General features: G+C 42.8%; 2 protein-coding genes across 6 annotated transcripts in view; one reads left to right on the forward strand and one right to left on the reverse strand.

The window, feature by feature from the left end:
- rgs19 (regulator of G protein signaling 19) overlaps positions 1 to 6,219 on the forward strand; it is a 25,176-nt gene extending 18,957 nt beyond the window's left edge. For both annotated transcript variants that reach the window (XM_084069913.1, XM_084069914.1), the window contains 3 exons: positions 999 to 1,079; positions 2,944 to 3,178; positions 4,296 to 6,219. In XM_084069913.1, coding sequence (XP_083926039.1) covers positions 999 to 1,079; positions 2,944 to 3,178; positions 4,296 to 4,484 — 505 coding nt within the window. In that variant the 3' untranslated portion in view covers positions 4,485 to 6,219. The remainder of the gene's footprint in view (positions 1 to 998; positions 1,080 to 2,943; positions 3,179 to 4,295) is intronic.
- Positions 6,220 to 10,412: 4,193 nt separating this feature from the next.
- On the reverse strand, positions 10,413 to 18,566 carry tcea2 (transcription elongation factor A (SII), 2). Of its 4 annotated transcripts, none has more exons than XM_084069404.1 (10): positions 18,377 to 18,566; positions 16,043 to 16,105; positions 15,213 to 15,318; positions 14,813 to 14,891; positions 14,254 to 14,405; positions 13,683 to 13,739; positions 13,001 to 13,155; positions 12,764 to 12,910; positions 12,548 to 12,619; positions 10,413 to 10,699 (listed from the first exon to the last, which is right to left on the reverse strand). In XM_084069404.1, exons 1-10 carry the CDS (start codon positions 18,443 to 18,445, stop codon positions 10,691 to 10,693), a joined length of 909 nt encoding a protein of 302 aa, XP_083925530.1. In that variant the 5' UTR covers positions 18,446 to 18,566; the 3' UTR covers positions 10,413 to 10,690. The 4 variants fall into 4 exon arrangements, with proteins under 4 accessions (XP_083925530.1, XP_083925529.1, XP_083925528.1 ...); XM_084069403.1 differs by having other exon boundaries at positions 14,254 to 14,408; XM_084069402.1 differs by having other exon boundaries at positions 15,207 to 15,318.
- Positions 18,567 to 20,283: the final 1,717 nt, after the last annotated feature.

A 20,283-nucleotide genomic window follows, 5' to 3' on the forward strand; every position in this document is an offset into this window, starting at 1 on the left:
ATAATACAATTATACATTGTAATATATTGTGCACACTTTCTGTCTCAAAAGCTGTTTCTATTCGTGCATGCCTCAATGCAGTACACGGACTACTATAAATGACTGAGACAAAGATTATGTTAACATTTTTAACTTCTGGGACGAAGAAAAAGAAAAGAAAACGGGAGGTGCGCGAACAGCGCGATGGAGAAGAAGGACCCGCCGATATTTAATATTGTTTGTTGGTGAAACAATCATGACTGATACACATGAAAGAAGACCCTTCACAGCTAAATAGAGAATTTTACATTTTAAGAATCGGTTCAGAATTGAATGAGTACGACTATAGTTAAATGTGAACCGGTTTCTACTATAAATATGCATCCACCGTTCTGCGCGCCCCTTGGCTGCGACGTTTCCTTTTTGCCACACATCTACACTTCATGGAGTACATTTTTGTACTGGGGTTCTGGGGACTGTACGAGCAATAAGAGGGACAGGTCAGGATTAAATCAATAAATGTAAGTTTGCTCATCCTGGCGCTCACTATTTCAGGAATAAATGGCTTTGCACAATAATGTAACTATAAAGATAACGATGTGGCCATCCATCCACATTGATGAATTGTCTATTCTTATATTCTGTATTATTCTATACCTGCATATTATTCTATGCATAGTATATTTTCATCCACGCCTCTGCTGCTCTGGTCCAACTGTGTGAGACGTCATAAGTAATCGCGGAATTTGCCGTCGCTTTGAAATGACGCGCTGAGTGTAGTCCGATCCTTTGAGGGCAACCGCTCGACCACTCGTCCTCTCAAATAATCCTCGGCTCCTCGCAGGGGCGGGGCTTAGGCGCGAGTGGAGGAAGCGAGGAGAGTGAGCGAGTGACCGAGTTTTGGGGAATGGAATTCAGCTTAAGTGTGTGCACATGCTGTGTGCACTTATAGCTCTGTGTATTTGTGTGTATTAGCTGTCTGAAAGCCTTTTTTTTTACCATGTCTGTCTCACTGTCAGGAATGAAGAGGAGAGAAAGAGGCGAAGGCATAGAAAATCGCACGACACAAAGATGGACGCTATACTAAACTGTGAAGCTTGGTACGTTAATATGACACATGTCAAACTGAAGCTACGATAACACTGTTAATTAATTGGTTTAATATGACACCATACCAGACTGTTACATCAGTAATACTGTTAAGTGTTTAGTTTAACATGACACCATACCAAAGGCTATGTCATAAACACTGTTAACTATTTAGTTAATAAGACACCATTTCAAATTGAAGTGTGTGTGTGTGTGTGTGTGTGTGTGTGTGTGTGTGTGTGTGTGTGTGTGTGTGTGTGTGTGTGTGTGTGTGTGTGTGTGTGTGTGTGTGTGTGTGTGTGTGTGTGTGTGTGTGTGTGTGTGTGTGTGTGTGTGTGTGTGTGTGTGTGCGCGTAAGCACAAAAGTATCGGCATCAAAATATACTTAATGTACCAAAAGTAAAAGTACTCATTGTGCAGAATGTCCCATTTCACAAGTTTTCACGCAAGTTTTCACACAAGTTTTCACAAGTTTTCAAAAACATCTTTTGAAAATAGCATCACACACGCATCGCGACACATTGTGTATCTGTATAGTATAGTAGATGTTTGGACAAGATCTGTAGGAGTAATATCAAAAACATTATTTTGCAAAATTCGGCCATTTCTTCATCTGCCTTATGGGAAAGTGTGTGTAAAATTTCAATCGGACGCTGCATTCATGATTTGAGGCATTTTGTTCAAAACAAGATACTCCTGCAAACTTTGGAAGGCAATCTTAGCCAATCAGGATGAAATATGAAAAATTGGACAGCTCCGTCTTTATCACATGGCTATAGAGGTAATGTGTACCGATTTGCGTGATGTTTGGACAAAATTGGTAGGAGTAATGTCAATTTTTTTAGGCAAATGTCAGCCTCCTGGTGGCGCTATAAAAGGCTAACGTGAAAAATTTGGGTCAGATGTTTTTCCTTGGCCTCTAGGGAGAGTGTGTGCAAAGTTTCACACCAGTTATAGGTAAAAATGTTAATCGGCCTGTTATAGCGCCACCGTGAGGCCGATTTGAAACAAATGTATGGGTGGCATTTCTTCCTTGGCCTAGTGGGAATGTGCGTGCTAAGTTTCATGGCAATCGGACGCTGTGTTCATGATTTGAGGCATTTTGTTCAAAACAACAAAAATCGGCCTCCCGATGGCGCTATAGTATATGGGGCAGAGGTTCTGCTCTGGCCTTCAGGAAGTGTGTGTGCACAGTTTAACGTCAATCGGTCCAACAATGTCAGAGATTAGCTGTACACTGACGGACTGACACACGTACGCACGGACATAGCCTCGGCCACGCCTTCGGCCTTGCAGAGACAATTATAATTAACCACAGACAGACAGAAAGTGGAATCCACATGTCTCCTCCGGACCTTCGTTCCCCCGGGCAGCGAGAAATGAGCAACCCTCTGTCCTACTGTATGTACTGTATGTCTGTTTGTCCTCATAAATTATTCTCAGTGGGTTGACCAATTGATCTGAACTTGTACATGGCATTGAACATTGGCATATATACAGGGAGTGAAGAAGACGATTCTTCACTTTTCCCAAATCTTAGCATTTTTGTGAATTCTCACTCAGTTAAAGGTGCATTCACTCTGGAATTGGAGTGGAGTGCAGTAGTATGGCTTGGCACGGCAAAACATTGCGGTAATTCATGAGCTGATCTGATGATAGGTGTGGTGCTCCACCTCAGCAATCCATGTGCCTTGTCTGGCGCCTTGTAAAGACGATATACACCCTCTTTGCTTGGCTGATACTAACAATAAGCCACACCGACCTGCTTACTTAATTAGAATGAATGACTGAATGAAGGAGGAATTAACCACTGGCACTGACTGACTGACTGACTGACTGAACGAACACATTCATGAATTCTCTCTCTCTTTCCAGCACCAAACCTTCATCAGATGAGGTAGGTCTGTGGTCTCAGTCGTTTGACAAGCTGATGAGGAACCCAGCAGGGAGGAATGTGTTCAGGGAGTTCCTGCGTACGGAGTACAGCGAGGAGAACATGTTATTCTGGCTTGCCTGTGAGGAGCTCAAAGAAGAGATTAACAAGACCTCCATCGAGGACAAGGCTCGCACCATCTACGAAGACTACATCTCCATACTGTCACCCAAAGAGGTGAAGAGCCTGCTACTGTTATTCTTTGTATCCTCCTTTCTCTTCTGCTGTCCTCTAATCTCCTCTCATCCCCTCCACTGTCCTGCTGTGTTGTCTTTCACAGGGGTAGTTATTAATAAATACAATTGTTTAGGGAAACATAGTCCAATCTGTGTAGTCAAGAGTCAAGACTCCTCATTTGACTCCTCCTCGTTTTCTTTTTTGTTCTAAAAATAAAGTAGTTGGCTATCACAGTCTCTCTCTTTCTTTTTCTCTCTCTCTCTCTCTCTCTCTCTCTCTCTCTCTCTCTCTCTCTCTGTCCCTCTCTCCCTCTTTCTCGCTCGCTCGCTCGCTCACACACACACACACACACACACACACACACACACACACACACACACACACACACACACACACACACACACACACACACACACACACACACACACACAGTAAAGCCATTTGTAAACCAAAAGTATTTTTAGTTCAGTATGCCTGTCTGCTACACTGCAGCTATTTATGTCTTATTGCTCTGTGTGTGTGTGTGTGTGTGCGTGTGCGTGTGTGTGTGTGTGTGTGTGTGTGTGTGCCTGCGTGCGTGCCTGCCTGCGTGCGTGTGTGAATCACTGCACTCTAAAAACCTTCACACACATACACACAAACTTCATACACGCTACCAGCAGGACACTAAGCAGCATGCTGACTGTCTGTCTGCCTGTCTGTCTGTCTGTCTATCTGTCTGTCAGATTCCCATTGTCAGCTTTTAGGCTGTCTGTCTGTTTTACTGCCTGTCGCTCTGACTGCATGTACATCTTTCTGTGAGTCTTCCTGTCTGTCTGCCTGTCTTTCTAAAAACAGATAGAAAAGACACTCTGTTCTATAAACATGTAAACCCCGTCATGACCGAGCTCACTGAAAGCACTCTACTGTATGTGTACGTGTGAAAGAAAGGCCTGCAACTTTCGGTGTCAAAACATATTAAAACTTTAACTCAATGCTATAATATATTGTCATTATAGCTAAGGGTATGGCTTGACACGTTAGCTGTGAGATAATACTGGATGTGTGGTTGGATGGATGTTGGGTTGGTTGGACTTTGCTGACAACCTGCCTCCTCTCCTCTCCTCCTCTCCTGCAGGTGAGCCTGGACTCTCGGGTCAGGGAGGTGATCAACAGAAGGATGGAGGAGCCAACGCCGCACACCTTCGAAGACGCCCAGCTGCAGATCTACACCCTCATGCACAGGGACTCGTACCCACGCTTCCTGTCCTCCGGCATCTACCGCTCGCTGCTGCACGGGGGCTCACGCACCTCCTCCGAGTCCTAGACAGAGACACGTACCTCCTCCTCACCTACTCCGAATCCTAAACAGAGACATGTACCTCCTCCAAGTCCTAAACAAAGACACGTACCTCCTCACCTCCTCCGAGTCCTTTAGCAGTGGTTCTCAACCTGTGGACCGGGGCCCACTGGTGGGCCGCGAGGATATAGCAAGTGGGCCCTGATCCAGAGGAGGTTGAGAACCACTGTCCTTTGGGAGAGACACCTCCGGTAAGTTGTATAGAGAGAGACACACACGCCTCCTCGCTCCTATGATTCAGGGACAACCGATCCTCCTCACTTTTGTCCTGTCCTGTCAGAAGGAAGGAAGACCTCTTTCACTCTTTCTCATTTTGTCACGTCGTCCTCTCCTCTACAGTTTGTTCTGTCTTCTTTCCGGGGTCTGTGGTTCGCAAAGTGGGGTCCGGGGACCCCCAGGGGTCATGTAGGGGGGTTCCGTGCTGCTCATGCTGTTGCGTTGCGACGCGTTGTGAGCTTGCGGATCGGCTATTAACCCCAACAACGCATCTCTGTCATTTTAGATTTCTTTGGCTATAAAAAAAATAGCAGATATACAAGCTCATAGCGCTAGATCTGCTGTTTTTTTTTTATCGTGAAAATGTGTGCAAATCTTTGAATATATATTCTTTAAAGTGAACATTTGTAAAATATTTAGTTCCAGTGACCTTTGACCTTTGAGTTACAAATGTTTCCATACAAATATTCAAAGATTTGCACAAATGTTCAAGATTTTTCAAAAGTAGCAGATCTACAAGCTCATATGAGCTTGTAGATCTGCTGTTATTGAATAGCCCAAAGTATAAAATAATGGTTATAGTTCAAATCTAAAATGACACACATGCGTTCGTAAAAAAGATAACTCAAAGAAACATTTTAACAACACAAATCTTGTATGGGGATCCCCGGTACAAAATACTTTGGTGGGGGTCTGCAGCCAAGGGGTCCTTGACAACATTTGAGAACCGCTGTTCCAGGTAAGCTCTGTATTCTCAGTCGAAGCCCCTCCCACCCACCCACCGACAGATAGAGGGAAAGATGGACAAACGGACAGTGACCACAGCCCTTCAACTACTGATTTACAAATGGACAAATGGACAGAAAGTATTTTTTAAAGAGAGAACTGTATATGATGTATACGATAATGTCTTAGGATGATTATAGAATTACAATGATTTGATCCTCTGCTCTCCATCTTCTCCATAAAACATGTGTGTGTGTGTACACACACACACACACACACACACACACACACACACACACACAACACCTGGGCACTACTGCTGCTGATCCGTGTGACCTCTCACCTTTGACCTGACCACTGTATACTGTATGTGGCCCCACTCGGGAGGCCACTGCTGTGATTGGCTGCCGGCGACCCCCTGGCTGTGCCATAGTTGATTGATTCAGGGAGGGGGCAGGAGTTTCATCCCAGGTGCAAAAAAAGAAAAAGGAAAACTAAGATGGAAAATAAAATGGATAGTTGTTATGATTGTTACAACCCACCCAACCCCCAGTGATTCATGGGAGGTAGTTTTGGGGGAGAGGGGGACAGACATGTTTGTATTTCTGTGAGAAGAAGACAACAAACAAACAAACAAAAGATGCCTCAGTCTCGTCCAGACTGGTCACTAAGAATGCATTTCTCTTAGTATTATTAATGTTATTTATTTTATATTTTGTTAAAAACTATGATATTAATTGTACATATAAACAGCAAACAGTGACAAGAGTTTGGTTGATTGTGTCATTTTGTCTTCTCTGTGTGTGTGTGTGTGTGTGTGTGTGTGTGTGTGTGTGTGTGTGTGTTTTGTTTTATTGCAAAAACAGCATATTAATATTTCTATCAGATGACTTTATAGATGCACAGTAACCCAAAAAAAATGACAACTCTGTTCACGACTGCATGAATTCAACAGCCAAAATACATTGGCTAAACACTCGCAAACATGGAAAGTTTCAATGAGAGAGTTTAGTTCCGCAGCCCCAGCCGGTGTGACTTTAGCAGCAGTTATTCCTTCTGCTTCTGGTCATCTAGTCGTCTGTGTATACAGTATAGCGGGCAGGTAGTAATTACATTTGACAACAATGCCGAACATTTTCTAAAGCAGGTTTGCTTGATCTTCAAGAAAGCATATGGAACAGGCAGATTTAGAGATCTCCATGTATGGGCATAAAAGGGACACAGGCAGACGGTTACAACGGGTACTCTATGACAGCACCTGCACCTGACAACGGGTATGATGGGTCTTGGCCTTTCATTTCCCCCTTATTTGTATGGGTGAATGGTGCTGGTTGAGTGATTGGTTACCAGCTGGTGTGAGTGGACTGAGTGGTGTCTGACTGAGTGCCTAACTACTAGGTGGACCCTGCTGGTGATTGGCTCCTGTGACCAGGCTGGGGACTATAAATATGGCTGTCACAGATCTTCAAATGTCTTTCCCTGGACCAGCTTCCAACTAATTACACAAGTTCTGTGTTTACCTGGGGTTTACATTGTGTTAATATGGGTTAGTGCACAGCCTTGGTAGTGTAGGGGTGGGTGTGGGTGGCCTTACTTTTCTTCGTTTTGTTTATGTTTTTCTTTAGTTAAGAGTAGGTACAATGTACTTTAATTTGTGTTAAAGGTAAGCATATTAGGAGGCTGTCTGTTTAAAGTCGACTATAAACTGTCTTTTGGATTTTAAACTGGTGTTGTTTGGGGACTAAAAACGAGAGAGTCTATAATGTTTGTTACACCTGGTGACCCCTAGGCCTGGCCTAGAGAAATGTACATAAGACCCTAGGGTAATGACACTATTGTCATTGCAGGCCCCTGAACAGTGAACAATTTCAAAATGTTTAATACACGAGCACAAAACCGAACATTCAAGTTTGAAAGAAATTTATAGCACAAAGTATGTGGACATTTTTGGAGTCACAAAAGTTTACGAAAGAAAGTGAAATATAAAACGAGCTGGGCAGCGAGCCCACAATTAACACCCAATGTGGGCAAACGACCACAATGTGTATTTTACTGTGCACCAGACTACATACAGTGTTGTCAGTATGCATTTGGCCATGCATGCCTGTGTGTGTGCTTGTGTGCGCATGCATGTGTGAATGCCAGATGTAATCTCCAATCAGACAGTGATTACTCAGTGACAGAGAAGACGCCTGACTGCAGGACAACAAGATTTACACCTCCATAAATTCTCTCTCTCGATCTCCCTCCCCCCTCTCTCTCTCACCTAATGTTAACTCAAATTTACAAATAGTGCAGCAGAAACGGAGAGTGTTGCTGGTGTTTTACTTTCAAGGGTGTGTGTGTGTGTGTGAGAGAGAGAGTAAATGAGTGTGTGGGGTATTATAATTCATAGGTACTTTTGGTAAATGGTCTGCATTTCTATAGTCTTTTATTGTATTTTCCTGTGTGGTGTTGCCCTGTGCACGTATTCTCCCCTCATTGGTGTGTGATTGAGTAGTGACAAGTGACTGAGTGATTGATTAGTGTGAGTGGTGTCTGAATGTGAGTGGTTGGCTACTACTGTAGGTGGACCCCCTGCTGGTGATTTGTCTCCAGCACCACAGATGTCTTCCTTCTGAGCAGCCTCCAACCACACCAGTCCTCTGTGTTTTCAGTGTTTTTCAATTTGCCAGGGTTAACACGGGCCTTGGTACTATAGGGGTGGGTGGCCTTGCTTTGGTTTTGTTATTTGTTTGATAATGTGTTTCTTTAGTTAAAAGTTATAGGTAAGATCTATGTACTTTTATTTGTGTTTTAAAGGTAAGCATAGGATTTCTGTTCTTGATTAGGATTATGTCCAGGGGCCCACCCTGAGGTAACATACCCATGTTTTGCCAATTCTACAATAACATGTCTTTTGGACCTTCCTGGTCCCAGAGGTCCGCCGCTCTGCAGTACCCCTAAGCCACTGCCAGTTTGCTTGAACACTTCTATCCCGTTTCTCTTCATCTTCTGTACAGCACTCTCTCCTCTTTTCTTTCCACTGTCTGGCCAGGAAACATGTTGCAGAGCTGCTGTCACTCATTCATCAAACTCACTCTCACACACTCTCTCTCTCTCTCTGGTTCTCTCTGTACCCCTACCTCTCTCGTCTTCCTCACCTGCCCTCCTTGTTTCTCTCTTGCTGTCTGCTCTCTCTCCGCACAGACAGAATTCATCAAAACACACTGTCCATATTCACATTTTGCTCTCGTGTCATACCCGGGGGGTGGGAAACCCCATAGTCAATAACATAGTTGAGAGGTTTTTCTCTTAACCCCAGCTGTCTTCTTCCCAACTGTTCTTTATCCCTTGCTTTCTCTCTGCTGCCCCCTCCCTTTCTGTTTCGCTTCTTTATTTCCCTCGGTCTCTCTGTCAAGTATAGAAATAGATCAGTGTTGTTGTCATAACAAACAGTGGACAAGGTTTTTCTGCTGTTTTCTGTTCAGCACCAACATGTCTGCTGTCTTGACCTCAACTCCCTCCTCTCTGTTGGCACAGAAGATAATAATTAGGCCAAGCAACAAAGGGGTGGAGCCTACTTTTCTTCTTCTTCACCACCACCTCTCTTCCATGACTTTTCCCTTTAGGGCTACCAAGTACAACAGACCAGACCTTGAACATTTAGTACTCATCTACTGACCATTTGTATTTACATACAGTCACGAAACTGGGACCCTCAGATCTAAATTCACCCTTTAGGTGATGCTATTTTAATTGTATAACCCGCTAACTCCTAAACCAACAGAGATTTTCAAAGGGCGAGGTGTGCCTCCCCAGGGTGGCACCACAGCATAGCAGGGGAGGTGCAGAGAGCTGTGAGGGTGGAGCTCAGGATGCTCAACTGGAATTTACTGTAGTTAAGCCTGATTTATACTTAGCTGCACGCCGGAGTCGCACACCAAACACAGCTGATCTACAAGCTCACAACATCGCACTGCAACGCGTTTAGAGCTTGTAAGATTGGCTATTTTTGGTGTGCGACAACTATAAATCAGGCATTAGGCCCACTATTAGCTGCTACTATATTGTATACCTAGAACAATAAACCTCATATGATGAGTCTTTGGGGGTCAAGGCACATATCAACACCAGCTATCATATTCCTAAGCTAACTTGCGTTTAAATTGACGCCCTAAGTAAGCTAAGTTCTGGAATGGGCCATCTCGGTCTAGCAAAAAACTGGGCTTGGACAACAGAAAACCAGCGGTAACAAATCTGCACCCACTGTTTTGAAAACCAATCCTGATGCCATCCGATATGAACAGTCATGTCTTTGCCTTTGTTCTGAGCTGCTGTTTCTTTTCATTTCCAAATTGTTTCAACGCAGTTTTAGCCCTTTCATTGAATTTAGATGTCACCAGACGTATAAGTAGACAGAGATCTGGCTAAGCCAGACTGGCATGTGCTATGTATAAATGCTAGTCAGGTCCTTAAAAACACAATACTTGCTGCTGTGTGTGGCAACGTAATACAACTTGACCCTTAACAGCTTTCTATCTCAACTTTGTTTACAAAGGAACTGTGCATGTGCCTGTACGAGTTGGTCATAATATACGTCAGTCACCCTTTGTGTGCATGTGTACATAATTTGTGTACGCGGATATCAAGTGTGTGCGTGTGCGGTCTGTGTGTATGTGAACTTGTCTTTACCTAATCCTGTTATTTTTCCATGAATGAGAAACAGCAGACGTGACTCCATAAAACCTCAACCCCAGCCATTTTCAGCTCAACAACTAACATGGAATACACTAATAACCTTCAGATCATTAGAACACACAGTGCATAAAAAAAAAGAAATGAGCTGGTTTAGTTATTGATGCATTATTTCTTTTTTATTTACACAAAGCAGTTTGGACCATTTGCAAGAGCCCAAGACTGATTCATATTCTCTAAAGACATTTTAGAGTTACATTCAAAAGTAAACACAGCAAAATGGAAGTTCCAAAGATTTTACGTACCAGCAGCGATACTGGTACAGAATGAATGAAACAAGATGAGTTAAGAATTAAGTTCATTGTACAAAAAAAGGTATATTATAGTTAAAGTTATATTATATCACACAACTGGCTCCAAATATATTACAAACTAATGATTATGTGTATAAAAATATACAAAATAAAACAAACTAAACTAAAAAGTTTAACTGAAAGAAAATTCAACTAAAGTCAAGTTGTCTCATGATGGGAGTGATATCCACACCGCTCTCTTCAACAGAACTAGAGAGAGAGAGAGAGAGAGAACAAAAATAAAGTTATACTTTAAACATCAAACAACATTTAAGCAATACAAGTTAATGTCCCCAAAAATAATAACTTCAAGACATCATGAGACACAGAGACTGCCCCTGTTGCAGGGATCAAACCTATCATGGCTCTGACCTTTGAACTTGTTGTTGGTTGCTTGTAAATATTTTGTTGTGATGTATAAACAGGGAGGCTGTTCTTGGCTGTCTACATTCACCACTTAATCCCAACCGTATGTACTTTGCCGTACAACGAATAGTGATATTTATTTTGTTCATTGTTACATTACAATTTGTTAAAATGGATGCAAATTCAGCATTTTCACCTATAATGACATGCCCAAAATAGGGACAGCAGATTGAAAGTGGTTCAAGCATGTCAGCGACATGCCGGTAATGTGATGTAGATATGGGAGGCTGTTCTCAGTTGTGTCTGCATTTAAGCATGTCAGCTACATGCAGGTGGAAATAGAAAAACGTTGTTTCCCACAGAGTTAAGGAGTTTCAGCAATGGGCTCAGTGCCAAGTGCTTATACAACACAACAAACTTCCTACAAAGCAGTAATTCCTCAGATGAGTCTCATTCACCTTGACCTAGAGCACAGCTAACTGCTAAATAAGGGTAGCACTCAAGAGAGTGAGAGAGCGAGAAAGAGCAAGAGAGCAAGAGAGCGAGAGAGGTAGGAGAACAAGAGGCGAGAGGAAGGAGAGGAGAAGGGGGCAATGAGGGTGTAGAGATGTAATCAAAGGGAAGAGATGAGGATAACAGGCAGACGTGGGGAGAAGGGGGAGGTAGAAGGGTAGGAGAAAGATAGGGGCAGGACAAAAGAAGAATAAGATGGTGGGAGACTGGATATAAGAGGAAATGTAGATGGGAGGTAAGTGGTCAAGAGAAAAGAGGCAGAGGGAGCTGAGTAGAAAATTAGGAGTGCAGGAGGCCAAACTAGGAGATTTGAATATCTGCTGCCATCTAGTGGTAACATCATAGTACTGACACCCACTATCAATGATCATTCATTAACAATGAACAGTTAAATTGCTAAATTTATCTAGCCTGTTGGAGATATGGCATGGGTAAATCTTAATACTTCGGGTTTGGACATGAATACTCAAATTTGTATTATTTCATTAAGATAATAGGCTGACATTGTTATTGTCTTGATGGCTGTTTTTTTTATCTGTACCCATAGTTATACCCATATTTCTGGTTTGGCCATTAGCCTTGAGCCTTTCTTCCTTGGCAGCAAAGAAAATTGTCTCAGTATTGACTTCAAGTTGAAGGAAATTTTGGCACAGCCAGTCATTGATTTGTTCGATGCACTGACGTATCTATGGGACCATAACAATTCAGCGAGAGAACTATTTCAATTTGAGTGTCATCTGCACAATAATGGTATATAAAGTGTTTTATATACATCATTTGGTCTATGGGGAGCTTGTAAAAGGTTGAACAGATGAGGTTCAAGTATTGAACCTTGGGTAACTCTTTATTATGGAAATCGAAATGAAATACCATGACATAGTATGCCATGGCCTTTCATTTGATGCATAGTTGCCAATAGAGAAAAACAGTCCTGAGGAGCTGAGATATGAACCAATGAATGACTGTGCCAGAAAGTCCAATTCAGTTTTCCAGTCTGTTTAGCAGTAGTGTATTGTGTGCAGTGTCAAATGTATAATGTAGCATACTTATGGTGCTAAGTAGCATATTTGGTAACACTTGCTATGCATTCCATGCGCATAGCAAGCGTTACCGTATATTTTGTAGGAATGTGTATCTAATCTAATGTATAGTGCATACAAGTAAGTGTGTGTGTATTACCTTCCATCGGTTTCCACATCCATTACACAGTACATAGGTGGTCATAGGCTCATCAGCACTGCGTGTCTGCACCTTAAACACACATACACACACACACACTCTTAAGTGATTGTTGATATGTTGGTCTTTGACTGGTTTTGGTTAACAAACAGTTTAAGAGTCTAGGCAGTTCTTGGGCCATGCGTGTCCCTATATGTGTGTGTTCAGTATAGGTACCTGTGTGTATGTACAGTTCTTTCCACGACACTTGCCGCAGACAAACATGTCTGTCTCCGTTCCTCCTTCTTTGGACAGCTGATGTTCCCTGATGGATTCTTTAGTCAGCGTCTCTCTCATCTGCTTCAACTCTGCACTGGCCATCTCCTAAAACACACACACAGTGCATATTTGTTCATAGTCGCATAGTATTCATGCACACCTGTGTATGAACACACACACAGAGCAGGTTGCTACCTCAGCAGTCATGTTAGCAATGCGTTCAGGCGTGATGTTTCCACACAGGACATTTCTTCTCAGCTCTGGGTTCTTCTGATCCTTCAGGTTGGAGATCCGACTCCTCATACGAGCTTTATATTTCCCATCTGTGGACTTAAACTCCTGGAAGATCAGTGGACCACAGCGAGTCAAGGACCAATATACACTGCAATGTATGTGTGTGGTAGAGTTGAGAAATATATAGGTTTACAAAATGATTTGTTTTAACCAAATGAATCCTAGCGTTCCTATTCTGGGGCTAACATTCGGTGAAAATAGCAGATCTACAAGCTCACTAACATGTCGTATTGCAAGGCACTGTGAGCTTTTTTTCCAACAAAGTTATTTAGCCTATAGGGAAAAAAGGAAGGGGCCTAGAACAGTCCCCTGGGGGACTCCATTCAACTAAGTATATTGGGTTTAAGTGGTTAATGAAGGATATAAAAAAAATACAGAAGTTGTAATTGTCACTAAATCACCTCTATGTTTCTGGTACTTCTCCTTTAACCTGTTATGCAGAAGTCTGTTTTCAGCAATGTGCAGTCTGCACGCACGCGCGCGCGCACACACACACACACACACACACACACACACGCACACGCACACGGTTAAATAAGATAATGTAGCACTACACCCAAGCAGGTGCACATTTCAAGGATATATTCTTCAATCTGAGAAGCCAAATGCTCACAGTCTGCACCAATGTTCTTATGGTCATCTGAAAAGCACAGACATACAGATTATGCGTCACGTTTTTACAGCACAGACACACAAATGTTACATTTCACATTATTACAGTACACACACACACACACACACACACACACACACACACTGATGTTAGCTTTCACACAGCACAAACACCGTTTCACTACACACACACACAAACTGTATACAGCAGCAGTGGGTAGATATACATTATAGTATATGATCAATGATGTCTGTCCGTCTCTCCATCTATTAGCCCCGTCTTTAACATGGAGGCACGATCCCGATCAGCAGCACGCCTCCTTGTTAAATTTGGTGCAGGCTGTCAACAAACCTGCATTAAAAGGTTGTTTCAACCAGTTGTTTAATTCTACCACAGCGTTGAAACTACAGAAATCTGTTGGATGCCGGGACTACCGTTTCACCAGAGTATCAGGGCTACAGTGGAAGGGGAGGTCACAGAAGGGGCTACCCATCGATATATAACATCTGTCCAACAGTGATCTATCGATCTATCTTCTCACCATCAGTTTGTAGTGCAGTGACCAGCAGACCTCGACATTTGGTGCGGACGCTGTCTGTGGTGACTGGGGTGGGTGGGAAGGTGGTGAAGCGGGGGGCGCAAGTAGGGGAGGTGGGGGAGGTGGGGGTAAGAGGGGGGTCCCCCTGCTTCTTACTGCTGAAGAGGAGAGAGGATTTACTGTAGGTTAACTGTGTACGGTTTCACGGTCATCTTACATCTTACTGCACTGTAAAATCCTGAGTGTTCATTTAATAATTAATATATTACACAATTATATATGAATGAGACGCAGTGCGCAAGGCCTTTACAAACTGACAAATTAACACTCAGGATTTTACTCTGTGGTGCTGTGTTTTATGGTAGTATATTGTTTCAGTGTGTGGAAGTGTCTCAACTACTCTTTAGTTTGTATTACATTGTGAACCAAAGTAACCACGTTTTTTGTTTCACTGTACAATTGAGATCTCATGATATGAAAAGTTAACCAAACTAGCAGATGTGCTGAATCATTCTGTGTGTGTGCAGTGACATCATCACTGAGGGACAGTGGGGAGACCGACCTCTTCTCACTTCCAGCGTCCTTGGAGGTGGATGACCTCCTCACAGGAGATCCCTCTTTCTTCTTCTCCTCTGTACCATCTGATGAAGGTAAAAGGAAAGAAGCACTGGAGCATCACAGGCTATTCAATGCCTTTTTTATTCATAAGGTGCTAGATATCAACGACTAACTCCATGCCAGGTGCATCTTCATCAGAGTCAATGATCTGTTGGAGGTCACACACACACCAGATGTCAAATGTTTCTCAAAATGACCTTTCTGGACCTACCCAATCGTTATTTCCAGGACTTGATTAAGGCTCTACAATAGTATAAATATTGGTGATGCACACACACACCTACCCAATAGTTTTTTCCCCCTCTACAATAGTATAAATATTGGTGATGCACACACACACCTACCCAATAGTTTTTTCCAGCCCTTGATGAGGGCCTTGGCCAGGGTCTGAACTTCCTCCTCTGAACTCTGCTTCCTGACAGCATTCACTGACATCCCCACCCGGGTGGACTGACAGAAAAACAGACAGAGACACAGAAGGACAAGGGGGAGGTTGGTGAGAATACTGCAATAACAGAGGAAGCACATGGAAGATGATGTTTATTTACTTTTGTACAACTGTGATATTTGAACAACCATTCCATAGCCTCCATGTTTCTTAAAAGGATCCCTGGCTAATAAGCCTTAATACATTATAATTGCCCTATACAACTAAAATCTGAAAATAAAAACACCTTAAATATTTCATTTATTTTAGAAATAGTTCATCTTTCACTCAATAGAGGCCGCTCCCGTCACTTCTGTCCATGTGTGGTCCAGCCCTATGAAATGTATAGAATGCATGTGCTGATTAAAAAACAACTTAATACTTTCTATGGTTAATATTAGCATCAAAGCAATATTTTAAATACTTTTTATCAGCACATGCATTCCATAGGGCAGGACCACACATGGACAAATGGCATCATCATCTTGCGACGGGAGTTATTGAGTGAAAGATGGACTATTTCTAAAATAAATAAAATATTTAAGGTGTTTTTAATCTAAGATGTTAGTTATAGAGGGCAATTATGATGTATTATTAAGGCATATTAGCCAGGGGTCCTTTTATGGGAAGGGAACCCAGGATTACAGTTATGGACAGAGCCTATAGGGGCTTAAGTCATAGTCTTGTTGGCGTGCTGAATTTTCTGAGCTGGTATTGAGGACAGAGATGTGTGGTGTCAAAGTGTACCTGCAGCGTCTCTAGGGACATCTTGGTGTTCTTCAACTCTCTCAGTAGGTCAATGGCACCGTCCTGGACAAATGAACAGACACAAACTGATTACACACACACACACACACACACACACACACACACTTCCCAGAACATGAGACGATGTAGGACAGTGTAGCAGAGAGCGAGAGGGGCACTGGCACATGCACACATGTGCGTGTGTGTGTGTGTGTGCTGTAAACTGATACAAGGGGGAGGGGATTTTAATACAAAAATAATTCTGTAATTGATCGCTTTGCAACACAATGGTACCTTCCCTGTCATGATGCCAATGTAATTTGAATTTGACCGACAGAGGAAGAGCACAGAGTGAGAGAGAAGCACAGAGAAAGAGGGAGACAGGGCTGCAGAGTGAGACAAACATTCCCTGTGTGGAATACTGACGCTCCAGAAGGAAGAAAAGTTGGATTGTGACCAACACTGCCACATCAGCGACACACTACACACACACACACACACACACACACACACGTTTCTGCTGCAGCCACAGTCGCCCGCTGAAGTGCCCTTGAGCAAGACACTAAGCTGTGTCTCTACCTACTGATGACTCACTGAGGTGGATAAAATAGATGATTAAAATAGACAAGACATTAAACTGCTCTTTGAAACACATTCATCCCAATAAAGTGGGCTAAGAAAGAGGCCATTCCAGGGTTTCTAACAAGGTCATCCTATGTTCCCAGGATCCTATAGGCGTGCAACTATCTAAAATATAAAACTAGTATAAATCAGGCTTTGGGGTATAGGGCTGAGGGAACATAGGCACTCCCTTTATAACAATGTCAATATAAATAGATATATTTGGGAATAATATGTTTAGTATTATTCTGATTGTTTCAGGCGACAAGGCGCACCTAAAAGGAATCCCATAAGCTGTGCTTTTTCATTACAAAATAAGCCCAGTGCAAACTGCAAGGTGCATCACAAACCAGAGTCTGTCAATTCTCTACAATTCACCTCCAGTAGGCTGATGTGTCATGACACAGGGCTGCACAGAGAATACCCTGTGTACTTTGGTGGAAAGGTATAGTAAGTAAGTAAGGTAAGTCCTTAAAGTATGATATTCAGCAGTACTGTATACAATACTCTACTGAACTGATACTGATGTGAAATCATGAAAATGTTGCCACATATTAGTTCAACTTTATCTTTATTGAACTGCCAGTCAGCCACCATCACCACCCACCCATCATCTCCAATCAGCCACCTGATGTGTTGGTATCTGCTGTGGCAACAAGTATCACCAGGTCCTCCAGTAAGGTATGCTGACTCTTCATTAATTCATTCATTAATCTATGGACAATAATAAATATTTAAACCCAGAAAGATTTGTCTAAGTAGGATAATTTCATACAGCACTGTTGGCCTTGACATTGTCTCTAAACCTTCTTTCTTCCTTTTTTTTTACCACCTTTGTGGTATGATAGTAAATACACTTTAGTAGCATGGTGAGAAAGAGACACAAATATTGACCCCCCCCCCCCCCCCCACACACACACACACACACACACAAAAAAAAGAAAAACAAAAAACACACAGAGCCTCCCCACACGCGCGCGCACACACACACACACACACACACACACACACACACACACACACACACACACACACACACACACACACACACACACACACACACCACTCTCTCTCCCAGTCATCCCACCATGTGACAATAGTAAACCAGTAATTATGTCAAAAAGCTGCGCGCAAACAACATGTTTCAATAGCCTTGTATCAAGACTATCATAGATGCATTTTTATAGAGTCTGGCTTTTACTTTTGTATCTTGATATGCAAATGTAAAAATACAGAAAATACTATGATAGGGTTTCATGTATGATAATCTGGATAAAAGTCATATTTGTATCAGTACTTAAAGGCAAAGCTTCAGTAAAGTCAAGGAGGTGACTGACGAGGTAATTGATAAAAGGTGTGGTTAATAATCAATCTCCCCCCACAGTGAGTGCTTTTTACTTCCTGGCGGCTGAATTGTCAGTCAGGGGAGAACGCTTATAACTCTATGGGATAACGCCAGCACAAATGACATAATACGACTCGACGTTATTTAGTTGATATGATTTACGAAGGTCTTTTGCCGACACAACACAACATGAGCAGTCTACGTGAGAGACCACGAACAGGTACAAACACAACAACACACTGACACCACGCTGCTTTCTAGAAATCTCTCCACACAGTAGAGAGGACCGACGTCATGCTGCTGCTGCTGCTTACCCGACTGTTTTTAGGATGTTTTATAAAATAACCTCACAGCTCCACACTACTCACCGTGTTCTTCTTCTGCACCATTTTGTCAAGTTTTTTGGCGATCCGCTCGACCTCCTGGTCTTTCACCATGTTTGTAATTATTTTATTCTCACTACTTCTCTACCACGGGTTGTTGACCCCCATTTACATGCGGGAGAAAAGCCTCTCTCGTTCTGTTCTGTTATGTTCTGTGTCGGCCTCTCCTCCTCTCTCTCTCTCCTGTCCTGAAAAGCATCCACAGCTCCTCTCCCAACCAGCTGCGTTATTCTCTCTCTCGTTTGTTGTGTGTGACGAGTTTGGAGAGTCTGACTGGGATTTGTAGTTTTTAGATTAATCAAGTTTGGGGCTGACGGTGAACCGTTATGCCTACAAAAGTTAAGCTATACTTTTCATGATGGGTGGTCTAAATATGATCTTGATTGGAAAGCTTTGTTCATTACAAACAAAACATTAAAAAAGTCATGTTTTTATATACTTTTGTACATTTTGATTTGTATTCCCTGTTTCGATGCAATCCTTGGTTACTGTAATGAATAACCGACATTCTTTAACTTATGATCTGCCTGCCTTTTCAAGGTGGAGCAAATATTGTCCCTTACTAGTCGCTTTATTATCTACAACTATGTCGATTCCCACTGGGAACCATGCCTATTGGGAACACATGCCCCTCCAGTTATGCAATACCCGGCATTATACCCATTGTCAGAGAACATTCTGTACCCGTGTCAAAGTACTTAGATGCAGTACTCATAGTAGGCTACTTGGAGCAAGGCATGTCTATGACATCAGTACTATAATGTCATATTGATGGCATCAGGGATCTCCATATATGGCCATTAACCTGGAGGCCAATCTATGACGTCAGTACTATGGCATCATATTGATTACATCAGGGATCCATATGGGGATTTGTGGATTTATAGATGTTTTTGGAGCTCTGCTTATCTGACTGACTTCACACCGGGCACCACAGTCCCTCAGGGAGTTTGATGTCGGACGGTTATCGAGATACCTTAAGGACAGACACACGCACGCAGAGATTTACGTAATTTATAGAAAGTAGGCATGAGTAGGATCTCGTTCCCGAGATCCAACTCGGACACGTGTGCAGAGATTTCAGATTTCATGGTTCTGTACAGCTGGATCTCCAGTTACAGTAGTCAAGCTTTTAGATGACTGAGACCTAGCCAATGAGCTCGGCAGACTGCTAGGTGAGAAATAGCCTGGGACCAGACGAATCTGCGAGTGCAAAAAAAAATTGCACTCTGCGATTTGGGTCTGGCACCGCTCCATAGAGAATCCATTTCCTGCTCCAGAAGACGGGGGTAACCAATCAGGGCCCAGTATTCGAATATGGGAGACTGTAATTGGTAGTTGGTTTGTAGGTCTAACCAATTGCGTCGAGAGTCATTGTTTTGATCCCCTTGGAAAAAAAACGTCCTCATAGAAGCACCAGACTCATATCCACGCAGTGATATAGTCTGTGTACGCCAGGCTAGGTGAGGAAGGGTCTGATCCTTCGACTGTTATAATAAAGAGTAAACCTACAGGAACGAGTGACTGCTGCAGTGTGCTTTGAAGGACAGCTGACTGTGCAGGACAACTCCAGGCTCTTGGCAGTTTGAACAGAAGCCACCAGGAATTTGTCAATGGAACTAGTGAGATCCTGCATGGGGCAGAACTTATCTGGAAGAAGAGAAGCTCAGTCTTCTGTGCGTTGAGCTGGAGATGGTGGGGATACCACTGTGAGATGTCAGCTAGGCATGCAGCAGCAATGCGCTCTTCAACCTGAGTGGCAGAGGGGGAAGGAGATATTTTTCAATAAATACATTCAAAAGATGAGTCAAATTCAAACTCGGGTCAACACAACTCATAAGTTATGGAGTATTTATATGGTCTGTGCACTCATTCTTGCCCAGGAGGTGTTA

This window comes from Gymnoscopelus microlampas (assembly GCF_963454915.1).
Source record: "Gymnoscopelus microlampas genome assembly, chromosome: 10".
Lineage (NCBI taxonomy): Eukaryota > Metazoa > Chordata > Actinopteri > Myctophiformes > Myctophidae > Gymnoscopelus > Gymnoscopelus microlampas.